Source organism: Scaptodrosophila lebanonensis, unplaced genomic scaffold (assembly GCF_003285725.1).
Source record: "Scaptodrosophila lebanonensis strain 11010-0011.00,11010-0021.00 unplaced genomic scaffold, SlebRS2 tig00000001-arrow-pilon, whole genome shotgun sequence".
NCBI classification, from domain to species: domain Eukaryota; kingdom Metazoa; phylum Arthropoda; class Insecta; order Diptera; family Drosophilidae; genus Scaptodrosophila; species Scaptodrosophila lebanonensis.
In genome coordinates, this window is record NW_022060529.1 from 14,718,152 (window position 1) to 14,733,462 (window position 15,311).

At 35.7% G+C, this 15,311-nt stretch overlaps 2 protein-coding genes across 14 annotated transcripts in view; both read left to right on the forward strand.

Moving 5' to 3' along the window:
- The window catches only part of LOC115634370 (pneumococcal serine-rich repeat protein), a 55,959-nt gene that overhangs the window by 13,376 nt on the left and 27,272 nt on the right, over positions 1–15,311 (forward strand). For all 13 annotated transcript variants that reach the window (XM_030532034.1, XM_030532037.1, XM_030532035.1 and 10 more), the window contains exon 2: positions 607–1,048. In XM_030532034.1, the coding sequence (XP_030387894.1) occupies positions 977–1,048 (72 nt within the window). In that variant the 5' untranslated portion in view covers positions 607–976. The remainder of the gene's footprint in view (positions 1–606; positions 1,049–15,311) is intronic.
- On the forward strand, positions 13,074–13,819 carry LOC115634372. The gene is made up of 3 exons (XM_030532049.1): positions 13,074–13,316; positions 13,374–13,550; positions 13,610–13,819. Exons 1-3 carry the CDS (start codon positions 13,074–13,076, stop codon positions 13,781–13,783), a joined length of 594 nt encoding a protein of 197 aa, XP_030387909.1. The 3' UTR covers positions 13,784–13,819.

The following is a 15,311-nucleotide window of genomic DNA, read 5'->3' on the forward strand; positions in this document are numbered from 1 at the left end:
ATGTAGGATTGTAGATCGCATGAATTGATGAAAGTCGGAAGTGGCGATGGGGTGAGCTGATAGTGACTTCAATGTTTTAATCGAGGGAAAATAATATTATTTATTTTCTTTCTGGCGATGTGAGACCATTATTTAGGGGAGATAATCTCAGCCTCCAAAGAACAAAGCTATTCACCGCTCACTACATCACAACAGACGGCGGATGCTGGAAAATCAAGAAAAACGGAAGCGATCCAGCATTTGTAACATTTAGAATAGGGTTCTTCAACGCTCTCTTAACTGATCTCCAACGCCCGGCAACGCTAAGGCCCTACTTAGCTATATTTGTTTTGCCATGGGCCGTCAGAATAATTAAGCTACCTAATCTATATTGCTTAAACAGACACCTTATAGCCTAAAAGAAAATATTATATAAATATTTAAAAGTTTATCGCCTCTTTTTGTCGGAAATAATACTTTTATTCCAACTTTCTTTGTATATTAGAAAGTTGCAGCAGTCTTGCTTTGTTTTTCCTATCACATGCATATACTATTTTAAATAAATGTATTTTTTCGCTAGAAAAATCATGTTTACTGATTTGTTCCAACAATTTCGTATGCTTACAGATGCTGTCAAAAAATTGTCTGCTCATGCAAATGATTGACCTGCCTTTTTGAGAAACGTGCACGAAATTCAAACGTGAAACAAAAACAACGTACGCAAAAATAAACCAAAAAAAAAACAAAATGATGAAAAAACACCCGAAGCAATAAAATGTCGATTAAACGCAAAAATCATAAATCAAAGCAACTTTTAATTCCTTTACTTACAAGAGCAATTTAGTATATACACACATATATACTTACATATATATATACACACATAACGAGAGAAGAAGCAAAATATCAACATTCAACCACCCACGCCCGAAAGCATAAGTTGCTAAAGTAACGAATTCGAATTCGACATCTTGGATTATACAAAAACCATATAGCAATGGATCTAAGTCTTGAACGCGATAGCTCCGCGCTGGGCAGCCTGTTCCAGCAGATCATCAATGACATGAAGGTAAGTCCATATTGAATATACATAACAGTATATATAAACAGTATTCAATTAAATTTTCCTACATGGCCCCTTTGATTTGAGGCGCTGCCTCTCATACCCCCACCCCCTTTTTAGAAACGTCTGCTGCATTTCCGTTGAAAGCAGAGCACTCGATTGTAATGACATACCTCATTAGGAAGTGACGAATAGAGTGAAAGGAAAATGATGGGTTCAATGAAAAATAATTACTTGTATGTGTATGTACGAACGAGTACGTATGCGAACGTGTTTCGTACCCCATTTCTGGTGTTCTATTTCTGTCTAGTTCTTGATAAAACCTCGAAGAATTCAATGCTGCTTGACAGTGGCAAACAATGTGTTCTTAGAATTTAATTGTAGCCACCATTTTTAAGTTCCACACGTTAAGAAAATTTCAATTTTTTATGCCACCTGTACGACTGTTCTTCTATCTGTATTGCATACACCGCTCTGTGTGGTATCAAATGGCAAAAACGCAAAAAAAAAATTAGCTTCTAGCCTTTCAGAAAATAAATTAGTTGATCCAAAAGCTACAATTGTCTGCCATACGATATAATGCCGGCTCATTTTCCGCTATGAGTGTGTCAAGAGCTAAGCTTATATGTACTAGGTATATGTTTGTATTTATATGCTTGTGTATTCACATATTTACTTGTAAACAAGCCGAGCAAAATAATTAAAGCCAAGGTCAACGTTTGCAGACAGACAGACACACAACGCGCGAGTATCTCTGAGATACACAGAGAGAACCGCAACGAAACGCAAAGCAATTATGGCAGCTTTCAGTAAACAATTTGTTCGAAAGTAAGCAAAATCTAAAATAAACAAGAATCAATCGTAAAGTAATCAATTTTATGCAGGCACTAAAATCAATTTTCATTCTACGCCTCTTCAGGGCATATAGTTAAACGAACGCAAATAGAGCGCCATGCAAGTTAACCAACTTCCAGAGCAGACTTTGAAACTCAATAAGAAAAGGCTTTCAGAGCACATACTTACTATATTGAGCAATTTCGAATGTTTTTGGATTTTAATTGCTTTGTGAAGAAAAAGTGCCAGACAATTATTTCGCAATTTATGTACTCGTATGTAGTATCTGAAATGCAAGCAACTCGAAATAGTGCAGTGCTTTACTCTTCAATTCTTATAAAGCTAATTATATATGAATAGAGAGCAAACAATATGAAGGTAATGAAGAATTAAACTCTTTTAATGCCAAAATAATCAATTTTGTAAGGAATAAAGGACCATTGCAAAATATGACTCTAGATAGTTCACAAACCAAACCTATTTAATGTGTGCCTTCCATCAAAGATGCGAACATTTAAAAAAAATTAGTGTAAAATCTTCTTTTCACATAAATTAGAAAAGACAAAAGGTTCAAAGACGACCTTCACTTATTGCATCATCTCATCTCTGATGCTTTACAAAGTAAGGCTCAGGAATTCTTTATAACTTTTTGGTCAATTGACACTGAATAAAAATCTATTGCAAAATATAACTCTAAATATTTGATCAATCCAACCTATTCAATAAGTGCCTTCCATCAAACATAAGAAAATTTATTAAATTTTTTACAAAATCTTTAATTTCTATAAATGGGGAGGGTCGATAGCTTTATAATTATGGAAACGTAAAAGGTTCAAAGACGACCTTCACTTATTGCATCATATCGTCGCTGATCCTTTATGGTCCCATACTTTTACAAAGTAAGGCTCAGGAATTTTTGAGAACTTCTTGGTCAATTTAGTACTGAATAGAGGACACTTGCAAAATATAACTCTAAATAGTTGACTAATCCAAGCTATTCCATCAAAGATAAGTAAATTTATTAAATTTTTTACAAAATCTTTAATTTCTATAAATGAGGAGGGCCTTTACTCGATAGCTGTATAACTATGAAAAGGTAAGAGGTTCAAAGACGACCTTCACTTATTGCATCATATCGTCGCTGTTCCTTTGTGGTCCCATACTTTTACAAAGTAAAGCTCAGGAATTCTTAAGAACTTCTTGGTCAATTGGTACTGCATAAAGGACAATTGTAAAACTCTAAATACTAAAAACTAAATAGTCGACAAACTAAACCTATTCAATATGTGCCTTTCAAAATTATGAAATTTTTTGTAAAAGCTTTAATTTCTATAAATGAGAGAGCCTTCGGTCGATTGCTTTATAACTTAACAATTGGAAAAGGTTAAAGGAAAGGTTAAAAGACGACCTTCACTTATTGCATCAGCTTCTCGCTGATCATCTCTTTAGCACCATATGCCGTTTAATTTCAAGTGAAGGGTATCATACATAATGTTCGTTTTTATCATTAATTGATTTTTTCTCTAAATAGTTATTTATGTGGAACTGTAGTTTGTTGTTGCAGACATACATATTCATGCGTGTACACACATATATATCTCTATAAATAATTTATGGTATTCGTTAAATCATTTGTTGTTGAAACTTTAAGACTTAAACGCCAAAAATTAAATTGGCAATTTCAATTAACGCTCAATTGCGCAAAACTATTAATGAATACATAACTCCTAAAAAAACCGTTTGCAATTAAATAGTTTATACGTTCGTTGGCACTTAAAATGTTCCTTGAGGTAATCGATTATATATATATAGAAAAAGTATATTTTGTTTTAGTTATTTATGTGTATTTTTAATCACTGTCTACAAATCCAATCGCTTGACATTTAATGGCACGAAGGCGACTCTTGTTTTTCCGCATCTAAATCAATGCAGCTATATAAATCTTGTCGCTGACATTAAAATTGACAATTTGGCTTTGGGTTGAGCCTCCTGAGCCCGTGTCGAACTAATCCAATGCTGAAATCTCTGGCAATACTTCGCAGCTGCATTTAGGGCTGAGAAAAATGTGTGTATCTTTAGCTGCGGCAGGTAACACATTTAACATTTGTCCGTAGACGCACACATTTCGCTTCTATTTTTGTTGCCACATCAAAGTCATCAGCGATGGCAGCTGAAAATTATAATGATGATGATGAGGATGATGAAGATGATGATGCTCATCAACCGAAAGTGGCACACGCAAAAGTTGGTTTGTCTTGGCGCGGGTGTTGCTCCTAATTTTGTGTTGTTGTTGTTGTTGTTATTTATTATATATATGTGTGTATATTTTTTAGCTTCATTAATTATGCAGCTGTGCGTTTGGCGTTGAAATTAAATTTTCAGCACGTTCCCAATGTTGCGTGATTTTTTATGTGTATAGTGTGTAGGATGCTAGCTACTTAGCCCAGCTGCTTCCTGCTAAATTTGTGGCAATCGGTTAAAGAGAGAGGAGAGTTAAAGCATCTGACAGAGCGTTTTGTAGCAGCATTTCCGACATTGTTGTTCATGTTGACAGGTGTTGAAGCAGCAGCGACGTCGTTTTCAACGCTTCAGCTTCATCAGCAGCCGCCGGCAGCAGGCAGTAGCCAGCAGACATCAGTCCAAAAGTAAAAACGGCTGTCTGTCGTTGCATGGGCCAAAAATAAACTATTAGATACATTTGTTACCCTGCCAGGCCGACAACTGCCACAAATGTGAGTGCAAAACATAAAAGTGCGCCGACATAGCTACTTCATAGATACGTAGATACGAGTATAAGGAATGTTTTTTTTTTTTTGTATGTGAATTTCTTGTGTCAGTATAATAGACCAATATAATGTGTGTGTGCAACTAATTTCTGTTCACAAAATATGCCAGACATAGACATAGGCATAGACAGCTGCCAGTTCAGCCACCGTCCGTGCTCAGATGCGGGCGGCTGCATTTCGTATCTACTATAGTATGAAATTTTCTTGGAGTTCAGCACGCAATTGCTCAGAAGTTCGTTGAAATTTGCTACTTGGCCTGGGTGCGAATTAGAGCAGAAACATGCCTTGGAAAACGTCAGCAACACTAGCTCAGCTGCAAAACACACACAACAGCTTGTAAGCTGTGTACATACACTTATATACATACTTGTACATATGTTGTATATGCAAGTATATATAGAGTAGTGCTCTTATGTAGGTACGCTTGGTTACTTGCTGCCATCTTTCACAGTTGCCGCTGTGGCATCATTTTACAGAGCATTCATATAGTTGCCAGTCGCAGTCATGAAAGAACTTGGCTTTGAGGTTTCTTTTTTCTTTCTACAACAATTTTCAAATGCCAGTGTAAATGTCACAAAAGTGGCTTATTTATACTTCTATTTAAACACACACATACTTGTACTACAGCACCAAAATATATGTGCTTCAAACAAAATTTGTTTGGTAATTTGTGGCAACATTTCATTCTTTGAGAATGTGTGATAGGAATTTTATTTTGAACATGTTCGAGATGAAGTGACTTTAATTGTAGAAACATTTCTGTGCATACTTAGTTTCGTCTAAAATTAAATGTGGTACTAAGTTCGTTAATTGAAATGGTATTTGTTGAGGAAGTACAAATAAATAAAAATATATCATAGAGAGACAGTCGAAGAATATGTTTGAATTGCGTCGTTTTTTCAGCTGTTCGACTTTCAAAGCGTAAGATCTACACTATATTCTTCACATTATCTTTTAGGCATTCAAATCAATAGTCAGCAGTTTGAGCGTAACACCTTATTTCCATATAATTCAGATGTGTGTTTAATTTTATCTGTAAGAACGGAATGACATCATATTTTCTCCAATATGGCGGGCCTATATTTGCTATACAATTGATACGTACAAAGCAATCTCAAAGCTAACTTTTCGGGCCAGCCAGCAGCTCTAATTTGTAGATATTACAGCGCTTCCAACCAAAAACATTGAGTCTAATTATGGGCATATCCTAGCCATAATGGTCTTGCGGTTCGGCATATAACATCTTGGCTAGACATTAAAAAAAGCGTCACTCACTGGACCTACCTTTCTGTATAAACTAATTTAGTTTAATACAGACATAATACTATGTAACTTAAATAGGTAAATTAACTTAAACAGGTAAATTATGCCCCTCAGACATTTCATGAAGTACATATTTATTTAAGATGCATGCTATCATCAAATTTAATAAGGACTGTCCTCTTGAAGTTATAAAAAAATAGTCACATTTTCGCAATTTATATGTAATTTTCAGAAACAGAATATTTCTAATAAAATTAACACCAAATTTTGATCAAGATATTTCTTTTACATAGGTAAAATAATAGTTCACAAAAAAATTCTGAAAGATTTCGATTACTTTATTAAATAAAAGTCTAAAGAATGTTGACTACTCTAATTATATGTCGCTACAAAGACAATGGATGCTTATTTAAAAAAGAAATCTTCAGTTTTTTTTTTGCTGCCTAAAATATATATTAAAAACTACATTTTGGAAAGGTTTAAAATTGGTTTAAAAATGTATTTAAAAAAAAGAAATCTTCAGTTTTTTGCTGCCTAAAATATATATTTAAAACGACATTTTGCAAAGGTTTAAAATTTGGTTAAAAATTCATTTTTTAGTTATTACAATTAGTGCGCTGACGTCTTCTTGTTGTTTTCTTTTCTAATTTGTGCTTGGCTTGCTTTAATTACTCTCTCTCTATTTAGTTTTCCGCCTGTTTGGTGAAGTCTTGGCTTGTTTTTATTAAATAGAAAAAGGCTTAATGCGCAGTTTTGGCAGCAGACCAGAACAAATTTATGCCCGAACGACTTCTAAGGCGGTATTGTTGTGCTGCGTGCAGCGCAATAAGCGTAAAGTTTTTTTTTTTTTGCCCAAAGTTTTGGTACTGCGGTGCAGCGGTCAATTATTTGCTAATTTTGTTTGTAAATTGTTTGTAACGGTGTTTTATTTTAGTTGCAATTAAATGCTATGAAATGCCGCTGATAAGTAGCTACTAGCTACATACTATGTACAAGTATATACATAATTAATTTTATTAGCAATTGCCGCACAGATACAAAGAGTGCAAAGTTTATCGTAGGTACACAAACGGGCAATTTAACACTAAAGTTGACAGCTGTTGCTGACAAAAAGGTTGTTAACTCCAGCTTTTCAGCTTTGTTAGCGCTATGCTTCGCTGGCTTCTGCCTCTTTATATACAAGTATGTATGCATATACTCGAATGTATGTGGCTATGACGCAAAATGTGCAAAAAAAGCAAAAACAACAAACAAACAACAACTACAAAAATGATGGGCCATCAAATTGTCGCACAACATTCAAAAGATGTGTGCTGCATTAAGTTTTTCTGGGCAATTGTGTGTGTGTGTGTGTGTGTAACACAAAACGCATACATTAATCTAAATCCATTGCACTTATAGTTTTCCGCAAAAGTGAAATTGCGCTGCGCAACTGTAACGACTTGAGTTGCGCTTTCTTTGGCACTTTTGTGGCTTCCTTTTGGCCCATGCATTACAATTGTTGTTAACGGTTTATGTGTTTATTTTTGTGCGCAAAGTTTGCAGCTCAGTGTTGTTGCTTTGTTCATCTGCCTTCGGCCGACATCGCCGTTTGCATTGAAAAGCCAGAAAATATAAGAATAAATATATCAATCCATAGACAGACATAAAGCTGGCTCCTAAAAACAAGCCAATAGCACCACCAAATGATATAATCAGCTGATCAGTGCTAAATACCACTTGACGCCTTATTCCCATTCTGGGCAATTCCATTTTCAAGATAACTGCCCGTTCGAACTGTTCGCCTTTGTAGCTACCGCCAGGTTGGTTTTCGTTTGACTTTAAAGCAGGCACAAGATGGAAAATATGTCAATTTGAACTTGAATTTGTGATATTTGAATATTACTTACTCCGCTCTGCTCATATTCCTCGATCAAAACGAAGCTAACCTCAGTGCAGAGTGGCATGCAATTACAGTTTGGCTTGAGCCATTCCTTTCGGGCTAAACACAACATGCCCTTTATATCGCAAATGGGGCCGGGGGGTCCTGCCGCATAGAAATAGGGCTTGCAATGACATAACGAGAGAGCAATATCAATGCGGCACTCCTGGCGGCACAGACTGGGATGATAGGGCTGTAAATACAAGTATATAATGTCTATAGCAGATCTATCGTAAGTCTCAAACCCCTCACCCACCTTATAGTATTTTAATTCATTTTCATGGAGGTACCGACACTTGCGATAGGCTACAGGCACATTTTCCACCTCCTTCTGTGCCGTAATGGAGTTTAGTAGCAGCTTCAGCATGAACGAACTCTGTGTTCCAGCATTATAGAATACTGTGTGACGGTCGTTTGGAAGCATCACCTCATTGACATCATGAATGTACTACTTAGGAGAGACCCTTACAACATACTATAATTTCAAAAGCACTTCGGCATATTTTTCTCACCAAATATAGTTGAACATTACCGGTTTTCACGGGCAAATGCTTGTATTGACATTCGTAGAAGAAATTACACAGTTGCGTTGGCATCACATCTAGATGATCCCTTCAAAAAAACAACACTGTGATTGATGATTACTTATTTTACCTGCTGAACGCTCTTATTTGTGATTGCGATTTGAAAAAACGTCAATCGCATTCACCGATTGCGATTGTTGTGCGATTGACAAAAAACAAAAATGTTGCCTGTACAAATTAATGTGCATTTATGATTTTTTGTCAAAAAATCAGAAGATTTTTAATGAAATAATTGTCACAAGCGTTCAGCAGAGAGAAATCAACAATCGGAAATCTTAAATCACAATTCGTTAAGACATTTACTCAGATACTATGATATAAGTCTTACTGAACTTTTTTGTATATGTATAGATTTTCTAGTATAGTATATAACATTATAGCTCTTACTCACATAGTACCATAGGGATTACCATAGTGTGAAAGCTGGCTAGTGGTCTGGCAGAGACCCATTTCGGTTATAGATGCTGCGTACATTGCTGGTGATTTTTTTTGTTCCGGCATTATATTTCGCTGTAACTGTTAGTGTCATATAAACGATTACAAAAAAGTGCTTTACTCAGTCATAGTTATGCTTAACTTGCAACAAGAGATCCACATAATTCAAATGCTCCAAGCTTGTATCATTTTCGAAGGGCTCCAATTTCTCCAAGTTGTTGTAGTGCAAACGATTTAGAATATGCAAAAATTTTCGATAGTAGGCAAATTTATCCGACGATATGGCGATCTCAGCACCCCAGGTTCTAACAATTGATGTGTTGAGATGGGATGTGTTTTCTGTACAAAATACCATACATATAAATCCCATTATTGGTGTACTCACTCGTTTATTAACATATCGCCTTGCTCCTCTATTTCATATTCTGCACAAAATGTTACGCCCATAAAGGTAAAATTTCGTAGGGCGAAAAGATACTCGTACTGGTAGACTAGGGGATTGTCGCGAAAACGCTCCCATTGAACAATACAACTGTTAATCGAGTAGAAGGCAGCTGCAACTATAGTGATCAGCCAGAAAAGCTTTTCGATCCAATGTAGGTCCTTCCGCACCAGATAGGGTGCGCCATGTATAGCGGTGGCTTTGCTGAGCTCTGCCCACCAGTCGGGTTCCTCCTCTTTAGGTTCTTTTAGTTGCAAGTCCCTACTACCTTTTGGCACGGTGCGACTCATTGTGCTGACTCGTCTCTACTGATGAGCCTATAAGGCCAACTTCCAGTATTTGTATGTCCTGGCAAGACTCCACTTTCTGTAATGATGCGCACCGCGTATTCAGAATTAATTCATCCAACTACATGCAAAGCCAAAAATTGTATGGGGGATACAAAATTAATGGCATTTTGTTGTTTGGCTTTGTATTTTGAACATTTGAAATGGGTTACAAACATGAATTTTAAATTAGTGTTATCTAAATAAACCAGAATGTGTGATGTTTGTAGCTCAGGGTTGTGGGCGTGGAGAGCTCAAGCGAGGTTGCACAATATTTGGAATGGAATTTGGCAGTTATGCGAGTCGATAAATAAAAGCTAAAAGTGCAAATAAATGTTGTTTATATTGTGCATTAACAACTAACTAATTTGTAATCTGCAGGCAGGTAGACACTTTACATAAATTTGTTTGACAAAATATGCAGTGTTACATGGAAATGGAAACAAAGCTCCCATTTCCAATAATTGTAGTGCATTTAAATGTGCTTTGGTGTTAGATATGGGACATTTGTATGCATGTGTTTCTTTCCGTTACAAGGTTGGACAGGTTTTTGTTTTCAATTATGAAAATGCATTTTGTGACAAAAGATAATTAAAATCGAATTTAATTAATTCAGTAAAAAACTTTTAAAGCCACCGCTGCTTTTGTTAGGTTGGCGTCATAAGCTTAATGAGCAACATAGGCTAGAGATTGGCGCCAAACCCGAGCTGTTTATAATGTGAATAGTATATAGTGGCCTTTATCTGTAACTTGAACAGAGATTTAAATTTAAAACAAGTCTATTTTTCGATCCTTTAGATAATTTGACGAATTAATACTGTCAGCAGATCTTTGCAATTAAAAATGTGGTTCAACTTCAGTACTAGTTAGTTTTTCATAATTTTTGAGACTTCATCTGCGCCATTTCAAAAATTTGCCATTAATACGATACGATTTGTTTGTTTATGTGTACTATATGTTTATCATGTTGTTGTATCAAGTCTATTTCTATACTTTAGATAATTTGGCGAATGAATACTGCCAGCAATTAAAAATGTGGTTCAACTTCAGTACTAGTTAGTTTTTCGTAATTTTTGAAACTTCATCTGCGCCATTTCAAAAATTTGCCATTAATACGATACGATTTGTTTGTTTATGTGTACTATATGTTTATCATGTTGTTGTATCAAGTCTATTTCTATACTTTAGATAATTTGGCGAATTAATACCGTCAGCAGATCTTTGCAATTAAAAATGTGGTTCAACTTCAGTACTAGTTAGTTTTTCGTAATTTTTGAAACTTCATCTGCGCCATTTCAAAAATTTGCCATTAATACGATACGATTTGTTTGTTTATGTGTACTATATGTTTATCATGTTGTTGTTGTATATCACGTTGTTTAGCGCGATGCCAGTCTGTGTGTCAGCTCGTTGTGTGGGCTGTAAGTCATTTTTCCCAATACATAAACCTAATGAGTTTTTATTTATAGCGTTGAGCAGCGGCTGTTGACGCAATGCTTGCCGTTTCTATGACAATATCTCGTGTTCCTCTGATGGCTGCAAATATGTATGTATGCATATAAATGCCATATTCAAGGCCACGAACTGGCGGGATATGAACTGACTGACACACGCTTTTGTTTTCGCTATCAACTAACTTATTTTGAAATGTTGCCTTCGAGCCATGTATCCGTTAAGAGCTTTTTGTTGCGCCACCAACTGTATTGTGCATTTTTCAAACAATCCTAACAAAGTGCAGGATGTGTGAGAGGGCTGCCAAAGGCTCACCCAGTTAGTTACCCGAGGAAACTAGCTCAAGGTTGTGCTCATTTCATGCGACAAACAAATGCTGGCTATGCTCCTTTTCCCACTAGTTTAACTAGAACGACTGCTGTGGCATACCACTAAGCTGCAGATTAATAACTTAATTATCATATGCCCAAGAAATCAATAGTTGCTAGATCACTTTATTTTAAATCAAGTCTGGACTCTGTCGACCTAGCGGAATGCTTATAGCAAAATAGTTTCATACGAAAGAATTTATTAAACTTTATAATGAGTATAATTATACCTTTTAGAATCTTTTCTAGCTTCACAATGCAAAACAGATTTTGAGAATGCTTCTAAGAATAGAAGCTTGCAGAAGAATTATTTTTAAAATTATATCCAAACCCGGTACTTCTTTTAAAAACATGCCCATCCATTTTTTTTGTTCCCAATTGCTTTCAATTCTTCGATGAGTTTTCTCAAAAAGGGTCAACATAAAAATTTGTTGAGCCTGAAGCGTTTTAATTTCAATGCTTATATCAAAATGATTAAAGTATTTGGAAAAAATAAAAAAAATAAAATTCAAATTGTATACATACTTGAAGAAGGAATGGCAAAGGTTTCGTTGCCTTAATACAAATATGTATATACTCGTATGTGAAGTAACAACAATAGCGATGAGATACATTTCATGCCATTGTGAGGAGCCAACCTGATATTTGACCCTCACTTGGATCGGCTGCTCTTTTGCTCTGGTTTGCCATTCTATAGTGTAACGTATATAGCAACGAGAGAAAATTGTTTCCTCCCAGCAAGAAGAAAACAAAAAACAACCAACCAAGATGGTTGCTACTCGTATCCGTCTCTGTCATCGTCGTCATATTAATTACTTTGCATTATTGTTTAAACAATACTGCGGGTGATTGTTGCTCGGAGACTGCCGCTTAGCTTGGCTTGGCATTTTGACATGATGTGCATGTGAAATGGTAGCGTGTTGTGCTTCGGGAATGCGACGCGAACGGGCGCCGGGCCAATCTTGTGGCAATTAATTTTAATGGATACGAAATTGCTGTTAAACACAAATCACAAATATATTACACTCGTGCTATAGTACATGTGCTCTGGAAGATGCCCGCTTTTTAGATTCTGAGATTGCCTTGCATGTTAATGCACATAGGGATGTGCATGTGTCTTTATAATGTGGGTGTGTAGTTGTGTAGGAGGAGGTGTGGCGTCGACTACACGCCCAATTATGCAAAATGGGCTTCGAGATTGTCTCCAGGTTGATGTTGACGCATGCCCAGACAGGGGCAAAGTTCCCTCCTGCCCGGTCATTTCTAATGGAATTCAATTGAATTCAATGTCAAACAAAAGGCAAACAGCAACTTGTTAAATGAAAATACAAAGTCTATAACAATTGCTTGCAAAAGCCGTCATATATGTATTCTGTTAAACTCTATTAAAAAGTAGAGAATACTCTAGCAAATTTTAAATGATCTTGTTCACAACAAAATGTAACAATATTGTAACAATGCTGTAGATAGCATCGGAAAGTACGTTAAACCGAAGCTACATGACCTATCACATTATTTGTATAATTAATTACATTATAATTAGTGGAGTCATGTACTATACTGTAGTTGTGCTCGTATAAAAGCGTTCTCCAAACTTAGCTGCCACAATTGTTACTTAACATGTGGGTGGAGACATTGCTGCTTTTAGGGATCGCTTCTATTAGTGTGCTCGCAGCAGACTACGAATTGATCCTGGAGGATCCGGACATATTCTCCGACTGTTCAAATGCCCCACCTGGTGCATCGAATATACATGGGATTCTTGATTTAGAGCACGTAACGTTAACATCAGATGGAAATACAATCCATGTGAAGGGCAATGCAAGCACAGTTTGGAATGTGGATCCTGCCGATCGTGTTCGGGTAACATTTGAGGACTAGTTAGATTCTTGACCCACAATCTTTAATACATCCCTCCAGGCTTCAGCATCTATGTACCACTTCGAACGAGGAGCTTGGGAACCCACTGTTTTCAGTATGAGCAATCAAAATTTCTGCGCCATTATGTATGGCAAGAACGAGTATTGGTATAAATATTGGACGCAACATATTTCTAACCGAAAAGACGTGGAACAGAAGTGCCTCAATACTCCTGGTGTAATGTAGTATATCTTTCAGTCCTTAAATCTATATGTGATAAATGTTTTGTTTTACAGACCGTGTTTGTGTTGGAACCATTCGATCTAAAAATTACTTTAAATAACATACGAGGGACAACTTTAAGCGGACGCTATAAGATGGTGATAATGTTGGAAGCTTTCGATAAGAATAATGTGAGGCGGCCAAACAGCATATGTTATGAAATTAGAGGTGAATTAGAAAAAATGTAACATTTCTAAATCAAGCAAGAATGAAATGTTAAAGCAAAGCGGACTCAGCTTCTACAAAAAAATTATTATTAAATAAAATATTTGAAATTTAATTTTTCAAATTTAAATAATTAAATTATTAACATGTATATGTATGCAGTATAGAATTGAGCTATAGCGGCAACATAAACTTGAATTACTTAGGGCATAGGCGAACCTGGGTACCAAGTTTTGTTATTCCAGCTCTTGTACCTTTTGTGATCCTTGTGATCCATATAGAGGCCGGACAGATGGACTATACTGACTCGTCTTGTCATACTGATCAAGAATATATTTGGGGGGATCATTCGCACTAAACTAGTATACCAATTTAATAAACTGATAATTTTTGCTATAAATTAAAGAAGGTGCGTTGCAAAACTATAGAACCAATTAAAAAAGTTGCAATTGCTTAACTGTAGGGTACAACAATGTTCTGCGAAAATGTGTTAAACACATAATAAGTAAGAATATTTAGTGTAAAATTTTAAGAAATAGGGGAAAAACGGTTTTTTTGCTGTTGCATTACTATAGACCCACTTGCGTAAATTTTCAATATTAAAACGAATAATATTTTTTAATGTATTTAAACGGCTTAAATTGTCTCAAAAATTACATTCTTCATACTTTTAACAAGAGTTTTGAGCAAATTTGGTTCCAATTGCTCCCATTCTCTAATCAACATTGTCGAATTGTCTTTGATCCTTATAGATCCTTCGGAAAAGTATTCCCCATATCATCAGTATCGTAAATATATTATCAGAAACAGTTACCAATATAGTGAATTGTAGTACATTGGTGAATTGGTATCCTCAACGGAGTTAGAAGTGGAACCCACACATAAGGAATATTACAGTCAAATAGAAGAAGTTGAATAAATAGATTATCAGATCATAAATCGTCATATTTTTTACTCAAACATACGTCTCACCTGTCTGCAAATGAAAGGAATCTTCAAAAAAGCTGGATAATGCATAGATACAGAAGAGTGCTATATAATCTGTAGGAGGAATTGTATATCTTTCATTTGGGATTTCAGATGGGAATCTTTGTATTTAAGAATAAATCAAAAAGCCCACGACGGTCCATAAATTAATTCTTAAATTAAAAACTCATTAAAGTTTAGTTACGAAATAGCTGTTTTCTTATTATTTATTTTCTTTTCATTAAATCTATGCACGAATAGAGCAATGCTTTTTAATGTAGAACCAAAAGTTCCGCTAACTATACCCGTATATTCATATTAATAAACTGCAGCTTTCTTGGTTGTTGTGTTAATGATTCCGAGGCGTTTTATCTTTAGGTTGTGCTATACTCGTATGTTGGAAATTCATTTGTTTTGGTGCTCATTCGGTGTCTGGTGGTCCGTTCAGAGGTAACAGCATGTGTCTGAGTTTTGTAGTTTATTGTTGTTGCCGCTGTTGTTTAGATTTTGTGGTTTCTGCCACGGCACATGCCACATGGCACATGACATGAGTAGCTCGCCGCTCGCAGCTAGCAGCCATTCAAC

What these genes read in the sequence shown, in the direction of transcription:
- LOC115634372 (XM_030532049.1), top strand. Translation starts at nt 13,074, where the DNA reads ATGTGGGTGGAGACATTGCTGCTTTTAGGGATCGCTTCTATTAGTGTG. An exon ending in ATCCTGCCGATCGTGTTCGG is followed by an intron (nt 13,317 to 13,373) that starts GTAACATTTGAG and finishes ACATCCCTCCAG; the next exon opens with GCTTCAGCATCTATGTACCA. An exon ending in AGTGCCTCAATACTCCTGGT is followed by an intron (nt 13,551 to 13,609) that starts GTAATGTAGTAT and finishes TTTGTTTTACAG; the next exon opens with ACCGTGTTTGTGTTGGAACC.